The sequence below is a fragment of the Copadichromis virginalis genome, linkage group LG15 (assembly GCF_057382275.1).
Source record: "Copadichromis virginalis isolate Kocher_CV1m ecotype Utaka linkage group LG15, C_Virginalis_male_GT1.1, whole genome shotgun sequence".
NCBI lineage: Eukaryota > Metazoa > Chordata > Actinopteri > Cichliformes > Cichlidae > Copadichromis > Copadichromis virginalis.
The window spans coordinates 8,000,125-8,011,841 of record NC_140632.1 but is presented as its reverse complement, the minus strand read 5'-3'; the positions used below and the strand labels follow the sequence as shown (position 1 = coordinate 8,011,841).

Sequence of the window (11,717 nt, the reverse complement as noted above, 5' to 3'; positions counted from 1 at the left end):
ATTTATTTAATTGAATTTCTTCTCTTTTTTGAAAACCAATTGTAAGTATAAATGTACAAAGGTTTACAAAAAGTACATTTATGGGATGAACTACTGTGAAGTGAGGCACCTATAATACATCCACTGAAGCTACTCAGCCATGGAAACCCATGTCATGAGGTTCTTGGTGCACAGTTTTGTGTTGATAGTAATGCCACAGTTGGTTTGAAACTGCTTTTATTGAATCAGCAGAGCGTGGATGACTTTTACACACCTCAGCACCCGGTGACCCAGCTCTGTAACTTTATGTGGTCTGCCACGTGGTCTGGCTGACTTGCTGTGGTTCCTAAACACTTCCACTTTGCAATAATACATATTGCAAAGTAGACAGAACTGCACTTTGCAAATCAAATGATCATGTTCACATATGGTGCAAAGGCTAGAATGCACTGGTGCTGCAGGTTTTATCCCACAGTATCATAGAGCAGTTAGAATATCAGATTGATTATCAGCCGTGTTGGTCAAGTTACTTGAAAAAAGTAATCAGTAGCTAATTACTTCCCCCAAAAAGTAATCCCGTTACTTTACTGATTATTTATTTTCAAAAGTAATTAATTGCTTAGTTACTTTTTAAAAACACGATTTACAACCTGAATAGGTGATAAAGCAATAGATTTTTCAGCCCAATTCTACTTTTTCTGCATAATCCATCATACAAAATGTAATCAAATGGAAAAGTCTCTTTTTAAAACTTGTTTTATTAGTTTTAATCGTTTAACTTTATGCATCAAGCAAAACTTTAATTATATGCAACATTCTCTGACTGGAAGAAATAAGCTTAATATTTAAACCTATTTTCTGCACATTCCAGCACATAAAATAAAATAATTTTTTGTGTTTACACTCACTTTTTCAAATAGATGCAAGTAAAACACAGCAGAAAATAAATAAAGTCAAAGACTAGTGGTCCTGTTGCTCTATTTTCACCTGTAAAGCAGGAGTAGGGTAGGCAGAGGTTTGCCCTGGTGCAGGTGAGCCGCAGCGGTCAGTTGAAGAATCCGCGAGTTTATGTTTTTGTCACTTTTTATGGAATCAAACTCAAAATAAGGTCAGTACTTCCACGCTTTAAACGCTGCACGCTCATACTCTGTCCCGCACTGGATATATTATCCATTGTTGATCTGCACACAGCTGTTGTCACCAACGTCGCAAAAGTAATTGGATTACAGAGATGGGCAGTAACGCGTTACTGCTTATCAGTATTTAGTAAAACCTTTCGCTGTGAAAACAAGCTACAACAAGCAACCACAAATTGCTTTCCAATTTTCAGATTTTTTTCTTTGCACTTTCAATAACTAATATTACTATTATTACTATATTACTAATAAGTGTTCATTTAAGCTGTGATTTGATTGTTGATATAGAAACACATGATAAAAACTGAAAACCAAACAGGTCATTTACAGATTCAATTATAAAAAGAAAAGATTAATCAATTATAGCAGAGGCTAAAAGCATCACAAAGGGAAAAATTCACAAACCTCAGCGACACAGGAATTGACTGCTACATTCACATGTCACTTTATTAGGTAAATCTTGCTATTGCTTTTAGCTTCGGAACAGCCTTAACAGTTCATTGCACAGATTCAATAAGGCGCTGAAAATTTGCCTCAAGATTTTGCTCCATGTTGACATGATAGCATGACAAGATTTGTTGGCTCTAGATCCATGATGCAAATGTCATACTCCACCACATTCCAAAAGTTGCATACCTTGGTTGTGACGATGAGTGGTTATTAGAGTTACAGTTACAGCTTGAAGCAGTCTTGCCATTATTCTCTGACCTCTGGCATCAACTAGGCATTTTCACCCAAAGAACAGCCACTCACTGGATATTGTTTTCTTTCCAAACAGAGTAGCGGTGTCTAAAATACTCAGACCAACAACAATAGCACATTCAAAGTCACTTAAATCCCATTTCTTCCCCATTCTGATGCTCAGTTTGTACTTTACAATGTTGTTTTGACCATGCATACATACCTAAATCCATTCAGCTGCTATCCTGTGATTGGGTAATTAGAAATTTATATTAATGAGTAGCTAAACAGGTGTGCCTAATAAAGTAACCACGAGTCTATGATATTTTGAAAAACGTATCTAGAAATTAAAAGAAAGAATGGTCGTAATAAAGAATTTATTTATTTAGTTAATTAAGTATTTAGGTACTTAGTTGCTATTTTCTCAACTTTAGCTTGTCTGCTAACCTTCTGCTACACACTTCAGCCAGTAGGTGGCACGCTTGAGCAGTTAGCTAATTGCTAGTAAACCCAGCACAAGAAGAAGAAAAAGACTCGCAGGAGTTCACTTCCTGTATTAAGATTTTCATGCTTCCACAAATGTGTGCATCTGTCAGACAGAGGTGAACATGGCAGACGTCTCGGAGAGGACACTACAGGTCGCCGTTGTGGTTTCTTTCGCTGCCGGCTTCTTGGCGGGGTGGCAGGCAAACAGAATGAGGAGAAGGTTTCTGGACTGGAGGAAAAAACGACTCCAGGAAAAGCTATCAGAAACACAGAAGAAACTGGATTTGGCTTGAATGGTAATGCCATATTTATGACGACACGCTGTTGAGTTACAGAGCTTAGGATATGTCGGTTAGTAAAGCTTCGAGTGGACCAAAGTGATGCGTATTATTTGCTGTTATTTGCACAGTATCGCTGTGATGAATTTATATACGTAATACAAGTCACTGTTGTCACAGTTTGTTTGTCTAAAAATGTGTCTTTCCTGTAAGGTCTGCGGTATGAGGCTCTTGGATTCTGGATGTGGATCCTACACCATGTTTGTGACCGAGGGAAGGAAATCTGAAGATGACCTACCTGTATGCTGCACTACCTGTATTTGTCTGCCACACCTTTCAATTTAAGACTCTAATTCACTCTAAACCAGTTCCATGAAAATGGAAGCAACAGCATTTTGTTGTTGTTGTTCTGCTAACAAAAAGGGAGTGGTGGCCCTGTCCCCAGTGCTGTTCTCTGCCAACATGTCTCCATCTCTGTATTTGTCAAATAAATTTTTTTTTTTTTCCTATGTTGAAAGTCGTTATTCCACAATGATGTTCAGGACTTCAGATAATGTGGTGATATATTATTGAAGCTGGCACTACACTCTTACAACTTAAAAGTTACCTAAACTCTATTACAAATAAGTGGGATTATAATTTTCTCCTTATAGCATAGGAACTCACAATGAAAGGAAAACACGCAGCACTCTTTCCTTCAGCCTAGTAAACTTTTACTGACGTTTCTATCGATAAAAATTTATTATGTGAATAACTGCGCCATCTGCTGGATGAACGCCAAAGTCACCTTAAACAGCTCCATTGGGAGCCATGATTACACTAATTGATTTTTTTGTGTGTGTGTCATTTTGTCCAAGACTCGGGAAAGGATCAAAAGGCAGAGGTTCATTTAAAATACAGTATTATGCTAAATGTTTCAGGTACCTGTCAGTTCTTGATATTTTGCTAGTAAAATGGGAAAAGAGTGCAGCAGTTTATTAGCTAAAGCAGAATGTTTACAATTTTAATAACGTGGAAAATCAGTATTTGGTATTTGGTCTTTGTTCTTGTTCTTCCTAAAGAGCATTCAAGGCTTTTCTTTGGGCATTGGCTGCCTTTTGTTCTGTTCTCTGTCAAAATGAACCCCCACTGGTTCAATAATGTTAAGGTCCGGGCTCTGAGGAGGCTAATCCATGACCGATAGTGTTCCACTGTGTGTTTTTCTATCCAGGTATGCTTTCATTGTTTTGGCAGTGTGTCATTCATAATTCCATTAATTTTTGACAACCTCTCCACAGCACCACTGACTGAAATGCAGCCCCAAAGCCTCCACTATGTTTTACAGATAGCTGTTGCAACTCTATGTTGTACCTTTCTCATGACCTCCTACATAAATACTGACAACAACTTCAACCAATAATTTTAGATTTGAAGGCATCTTTCTATAAGATACCACTGATGGCATAACTCAGCCTTTTCTCCCTGTTTCCCTTCCCTAAGAATGGCTTCTTGACAGCCACCCTTCCACTGAGAAATTTCTGATGAGGCTTCAGTGAACAGTAGAGATGCCAGATGGATCTTTCAGGTGCTGTGTCACGACTTTGCTAGGTTTTGTCTTATTACTTTGGGACATAAAATTGCATGAGTGTGTATGTGAGATTATTTACGACATAATAGCGATGAACACTGGTTAAAACAGCCCCTGAAAAAAATTCTGGGGAATCACTTCTCATATATCTCCACATAACAAGCACTACTTGGATTTTACTGACTCGTTGTGTAATAACACAGATTTTTTTTCTTCTTTCTCGTTTTTGCATTTTTCCCCCTGTTATTTGATACCAATCATGTATCAATGGATTACTCACAGAAAAGATGCAAGAATCCAGGATTTTTCCTGGATTGGGGAATCGAAATGGATTTGCATTTATATAGCAGTTCCTAGTCTAACTAGGAACTGTAGTCTAACTCAAAGCACGTTAGACTACAAGCTGTTATTCTATTTGATAGAAATCTAAAGGCAAACTCATAACTGGGAAAAATACTAGAGTCGCTGTCTAGGCTGTAGACGTTGATGGCGATTCAGTAACACAATTGCTAAAACCAATTAAGTTATCCAAAAGTATGACTATTACTGGGATAATATGGTTTACACACCTCAATACGGCACAATTAGCCATTTTTACAATTGTCATGGTACCGTACTGAGCCCCGGTGTCCCTGGGAGACATAAAACCTGGAGTAAGTACAAGCTAGTAAAACTAGCTCCTGTCTGGTGAACAGCATCTTCAAAGGTGCAAACTACCACAACCAGCCACAAAAAATTATATCTCACATCTGTACCTGTGTTTTGTATCTAAATACACATTTACACCCTTCATGTTGATTTGCCATGACTTCCATTGGCCTGAAGTTGTGCACCCTCACAGCTTATCTATAGGTGGTGCTAGTGATCTTTGTTAGTTCATGCTTACAAATCAACTTTTTGCCTACAGCATTCCAGTCACTGGCTCTGAAATGAGATCTTGTGAGCAGATCTCTCTTTTTCATCATCACCAGTCTAGTGGGCCTATTACTATGTCTCAACAAGCTTTTGGCAAGACTTTAAAAAGTCCTTTTTTTCCTGAAGCACTTCATCAGTGGCTTGATGAGAAAGAAGGTGGAGAGGATACTGAAGGGGGATCAGGAGAGGTTAAGCTGACAGATAAATGTTTAAAAAAGTGTTCTCTGGGTTTCAACTATTTGGATGTCTTGGTTTATTTATTTGTCTTATACAGCACTCAGAAAAAATATACTAAACATCAAAATCCTTCTGAATCTGCCTGGGCTCAGCATCAATTTGTTCTGTGTGGAGATTTTAAGAGATTCATGTTAAAAGGGATACAATTAACGCTAATTTCTAAGGTTGGCTTTTAATTACCTTGATTACTTTAATTAACATGCTAACTCTAAAGTTAGGGTTTGGGTCATATACTATTAAGTTAATGTGAAGCTTTTAAATTAAGCTGTGTAAAACTATCAACACTCCCTGTATAAATTATTTTTTAATGATTGCAGTGATTTGCAAATCTCACAAACCCATATTTTATTCACAATAGAACATAGGAAAGACATCAATCAATCAGCTGGCTGTTTAAACTGAGACATTTCACTATAGAAAAAAAACCCATTAGCTTATTACTTTGGTCACCTTTGTATCTGGACATCATACTTTTTGTTAATGTTGATTTATTAATCATTGTTGCCACTCCTGCCCATCAAGGATTAGGTCCACTACTTTATTGTGTCTTATCAGGGGATGAAATGTGTTAGTTTTTTCTTTCTTCTTCAGAAAAGAAGAATATTGTGCTATTTTTCTCTGACATAAGATGCTACCTCCTCCTTTCATTTCATGAGGCGCCAAATGTTTTCAGTTGATGCAGGCAGGCCAGATCAGCACCTGCACTCTTCTACTGCAAAGCCATACTCTTGTAATAGATGCAGTTTAGCTCTGTTTTGCTAAAATCTGCAAGGTCTTCCCTGAAAAGACGTTTTCTGGATGGGAGCTTATATTGCTCTAAAACCTGTAGATATCTTTCAGCATTGATTGTGGCTTTCCACCAATACTCCTACACAGAGGTGTGGACTCGAGTCACATGACTTGGACTCGAGTCAGACTCGAGTCATTAATTTTATGACTTTAGACTTGACTTGAAAAAATGTTCTAAGACTTGTGACTTGACTTGGACTTTTACACCAATGACTTGGGACTTGAATTGGACTTGAACCGGTTTACTTGAAAAGACTTGATATTTTACCCCAAATACAAAATTTAACATGCATATTATATAGAGATTGAAAATGTGACGTCATTCACGGGTAGAACCGCAAAGGATTCTGGGAACTCGTGGCAAGCGGTACTAGCGCACGCAGGCTTTCAATTAAAATCAGTTATACAGCGATAAAAAGAAACACAAGAAGCCGTTGTATTATTAACTGCAATAGCCGGTCGCATGACAGCCACGGGAAGCCGACGGGTAAAGAGATCGGTTGTTATCGGATTACGTCGTTGAAGAGAAATTGTTCGAGCCATGTTTCCGAAGTAACAAAGAGGCGACGGGTGGCCTGGATTGCAGCCATTCAAAGGTCAAATATGTCCCAGAACCCTCCAGCTCACAGGTTAGTCTGCTCCAAGCATTTACACAAAGGTCAGTGTTTTTTAGTAGTTAATACGTCACTTTCATAACATAACTGGTGATATAGGTTACAAGCAAGTCTGGCGCTGAACAGAAATTGTCGCGCTATGCTCCTTTATTTATTGTGCATAAATAGTGAATTGTCCTGACACAATATTGCGTTTCGCCTCTGTTATTATGGTACATTGACAAAAACATATACTTTTATTCACAGGATAAAACAGGTTTTTTGTATCACTAATTATCCTAATATTTACAGATGAAGACTGATGAAACTCTGCCTCTCTAAGATGTTCTTTTTTCATATGTACTCAAGTGGATTAGTTGAAAATGGTTCCTCCAGCTGTTTCTTTGTTGTACCGCTTGATTTTCCAGCCTTATGTTTCCCCTGTAACAGTTTTTATTATAATGCACTGTGTGGCAGGCCAGGCAGGACCCAATAGCAGGACTCAGAGGGAAAAGGATTAACTGAAAGATGCAGATGAATTTAGAAACTTAATTACACACAAACTCAGACAAAGAAGAAAACTATGAGCTAAGAACTAAGGAAACTGGGACCCTACAAGAAAATACAGAACTTACAGAAGACACAGGGACACACATACACAGACTCAGGCAACATAAACACAGACTGATGAGAGAGGGGATGCAAAACTGAACATAATACATGAGATGGGAGACTATCAAAATAAAATAGGAAGTAACGCACACAGAGACTCAGACTAAGACACATAAACTTGACACTGGGACTGGACCACAAATGAATCAACATGAAAGGAAAGGGAAACCAGGTAGAACACAGAAAGACCAGACAGACACAGGAATATGACCGGGAACGCTACAGATGACAACAAGAGATGCTGATGACAAGACAGAGACGAGACCAGGAACAGACTAGACACGAAGGAAATCGTGTCTAGTCTGAATAATCACAAGACCGTAATAAACGCAAGAAAGGGGTTGACAACAGTTTCTCAGTTTAAACACGTGATATGTTTTCTATTCTACTGTGAATAAAATGTGAGTTTATGAGAACTGAAAATCATGGCATTCTGTTTCATTTACATGTGATATAGCTTTCCAACGATTTGGAAATTGGGTTGAAAATACACAACTTACTGTGGCTACATTAAGTAATCTGGTTAAATAACACATTCATTGCCTTTAAAAATAAAAGCATATTTTTTTCCTTTAGTTTCACTGACTTTCAGTTTATATTCACTGAATGGTATAGCCTTGTTTTTAAGGGGACAAAAGATGGATGACAGCTTAGCCAGAATTAAAAAGTGTGAGAGACGGTAATGACAAATGGAGAGGAAAATGAGTGTCATGGAGGAGAAAGTGTGTGGCTGTGGGTTTTTTTCTTTTTTTGTTTAGTTCCTTTTTTGGGGGGGATGGTATTCTATTGAGGATGTTATTGGCTCTCTTTGTCTAATGGTGTGGCTAAATTGTGATGAATAGCTTTCTGGAGTGTAGTAGTCTCTCTCTGTGTGTGTGTGTCTGCATGCCTGTGTAGACGGGGACTGTGTTTCCTTGTTTATTCTGTAGTGAGCTGTGCATGAATGTGTGCAACAGCAGTACTGGCATTTATGGTAGAGAATATTTTCAGTGAAGGCCAGAGGGTTTTGTGAGCACAGGAAATGAAGAAGCACAAAGTGAGAAGAAGGGATGGAAAAAGTGGGAAAGAGTTTACATTGACTGCTATGATTGATTTTATTCTCCTAATTGGCAGGTAGACCTTACAGCCTATATCCTTCATCCATATAGAGTGCGCTCAGCGAGTGTCATGTTTAATAAGCTTCCTGATTGACTTTCTGGTTGTGTGATTGTGCCCTCTGGCTACTGGGAGACTGGAAAACAGGCAGAGGAAAAAAAGAAGACTAGGTAAAGTCCGAAAGATGCAGATGGGATTTGTGGTGTATTTTGAAAAAAGCAAAGAGTCTGCAGCTGTACTACAGCAGCTGTTCTTATGTCACATTTGTGTCATATGGGAAGAAGGGTAATGAGGGGAAAGACTTCTTTCTGGTTCCTGCCAGTTTTCTTGTACTTCTGCTTCTCACACATCGCTGGAGATATATTCAATAAACATTGACAGAACAAGGCAAAAAGACATAAAACGTTAGCCACATTTTTTCAAAAGGCAATGCCGAGATTGCAATATGAAAAAATGCAATAATCTTTAAAATTGCCATTTTTCAATCTAGCATATGTATTTATTGGATGTGAGCACTGAACTGCCTTCAGCATCACATCTGGTGTCAAGTGTTTAGGTAAAAGTAGATAAATCCCATCTTTATGCTGAGTGTTTGACATTGCTGATATTTAACATCTAAAAAGGTTATTTAACCAATTTAGCATGCTAGTTGCTAACATCTGCTAAAGAGCGCTAAACACTGAGGTTAATTAAAATAATCCTAACATGTTTTTTAAGAGCTTTTCAAAAGAAATATTTTTTATGCATTCTTTCATTCATTTACTATGGACAAAGCCGTTGCGTGTGCATTTGTATGTAAATGAGCAGAAAAACATACTTTTTCTAATGCTTTTAAAAACAGCTCATAGAAATATAAACGCAACACGAGTACATAAAACATGAACAAACACCTGAGCTTCCAGGCTTTGCCAAGCCTTAATCCAATCCACCTCACACACCAGTGAGTGTTTGCATGTTTATGAATGACTAGGGCCATGTCTCAGATAAATACTCACACTGTGCGTTGGATGCTGCAAAGATTTCCATTTAAATTGTGATGTGATTATGTCTCACTTTATTTGATCAAGGCTTATTTGCTAACATCCTCTCCAGAAGGCTTTTATGTAAAGGGAGATAGCGGCAGTATCTCCATCCTGTTTGACAGTAGAGAAATGACTGTGTGCAGGGAGATTTCATACATCACATTTTGCCTTAAGTGTTTAAGCCATAAAAATAAATTAGCACTAATATATTTATTTATCACAGACATCAAGTACAGTAGTGTTTTCTCCACATTATTAGTTCTTTTCTTTCTTTAGCTTTTTAGCTCAGTGAACTGAAACTAATTTCTTTATCCACATAAAGTTAACTTTAAAGATAATAATAATTGATAGTCTTTTGATAACATTGATAATTTTTCAACACATTTGTGACATTAATACAAAGGTTCATAATTTAACAATTAGCTAATAAAAACAACAGTCATGTTTATGATTTTCAAAGCTGGTGTATAGTAGCAGAGCATTAGTTACATTAAAAAACCATTAGCTATTTATATAAATTGTAACAATTTAGTATTCAAGATTCAAGATTTAGGATCTTGAATCTTAAATATTAAATTGTTACAATATTTCACCTTTTAACTGCTTTACAGATGAAACATTTATTTATTTATTGCCACTGTGATGCCACATATTACCTGTAAACTGAGGAAAACTGCACACAAGGTAAAGACACCCTAAAACAGAGCCTACTTTATTATCTATTTTACTTACTTACTTTTTTCTGACACTGCTGGAAGAAAAAAAGCTGATGCCAGCAGTGTAAGTGAGACAACCTTAAATATCAAGTGTTAATATGATGGGTCTGTTATTGTTAGACATGGATTTTATATCACACGCAGTCATTAATTTGCACACATTAATACGGTAAGCACTTTCTAGCCGTGGTGTGAACAGGTGCATGTGAAATGAGCGCTGGCTCCATTACTTTGAGATTTTGACTTCACCAAAGAGCAAGCACAAACAGCGAGAAAGAATACAAACTGGAAACAATTTGAATTTTTGTTTTAGATGTTGTTGGAGGACTGCTTGTTTGAAATGAATCCTAGCAGGATCTTTTGTTTTTCCTGTCAACTTACTGTTGGCAGGAAAGTGTAGTTGTAATGGAAGGAGAGAAGTGGTCGTGGCACTCAAGGTTTAGACCTTCATTTCCCACTAGAAGTGCCCATATTAAATGGATGCACTCAAGATGCTCTGGTAAAAGCATTAAATGAATGACGGATGTTTTATTAAACTATATATGGGCTTGGTTTGAGTTGTCCACCCATTCACAGCCTCTCAGCTTTCTATTTTACTTCTGAATAAACCTGAACAATTTGGACACAGTCAGCAGAGCGTTCGTTGTTTGTGCTTTATCAGAAGAAAACATTTTGCTTTTTGCTTTTCTTTTGTGACTTTAAAGCATGAGCCACCACCTCTCCAAAAAAGTAATTTACATCTACTTCAGAACAGCATCAATGATAGAAGATCTAAATGAAAAAGCAGTGAATGAACCATACATTTTGTTGTATAAATCGATGGGCCAAAGTTCCCAAACTGTTGTAGAGTGAGCATGCAAATTTCACATTGCTGAATTCAATATGAGCCCAATCTTTTTTAATGGCTTGGATCAAGGCTGTTTCGCTCTGAGAGAAAACATATTCATCTATGAAAGCCATTAGGCACCGTATTCTTAAAGCGATAGTAAGAAAAATACAGGCAGCCATGAATTATTGCAAAAATACAAGTGCCGATGAAGGACACAAGGTTTTGAGGCTGACTTCATAAAAGGCCAATACAAACTGACAACATGACCGAGTTTCATTCATACACTGCTGAGTTGCTTCCTGTCTAAGGCGCCCGTTCTTATTCCTGGGGTGTCAAAAAATACTCTTTTGCCAAAGCCACTGGCCTGTCTCAGTTGTGTGCAGCGAGCATGACACAACAGTTTATGGTATTACTGAGACCAGTCTGTCACTCCCAAATTGACATTTTTCAATGTGCAGGGCTTCTGTTGTGAAGGTGTATACTTCATAGCACTAAACAAGTTGCTCACTCACTCCAACCAGTGAGTGAGCAAAAAATTAAAATTGAGTCAAAAGCAACCAAAGAAGTGAAAAAATATCCAGATGGGACTCAAACTACGGTGTCCTAGCGACAACACTGACGGTGAGTATATGTCAGCTCATGCGGTGTCAGGCTAACTCTTAAACAATAATTTATGTAACAGTCCATGAAATGAAGGCAAACTCCTTTTTCTAACTATACAT

The 11,717-nt window shown here is 37.6% G+C and overlaps 1 protein-coding gene across 1 annotated transcript; it reads left to right on the top strand.

The window, feature by feature from the left end:
* The first annotated feature begins 2,306 nt into the window (after positions 1-2,306).
* lnc.lemp (lncRNA encoded micropeptide) lies at positions 2,307-3,069 on the top strand. The gene is made up of 2 exons (XM_085433538.1): positions 2,307-2,578; positions 2,774-3,069. Exon 1 carries the CDS (start codon positions 2,405-2,407, stop codon positions 2,573-2,575), a length of 171 nt encoding a protein of 56 aa, XP_085289664.1. The 5' UTR covers positions 2,307-2,404; the 3' UTR covers positions 2,576-2,578; positions 2,774-3,069.
* Positions 3,070-11,717: the final 8,648 nt, after the last annotated feature.

Bases quoted from the DNA above. Each gene is read 5' to 3' on its own strand.
- lnc.lemp (XM_085433538.1), top strand. From the start codon at position 2,405: ATGGCAGACGTCTCGGAGAGGACACTACAGGTCGCCGTTGTGGTTTCT.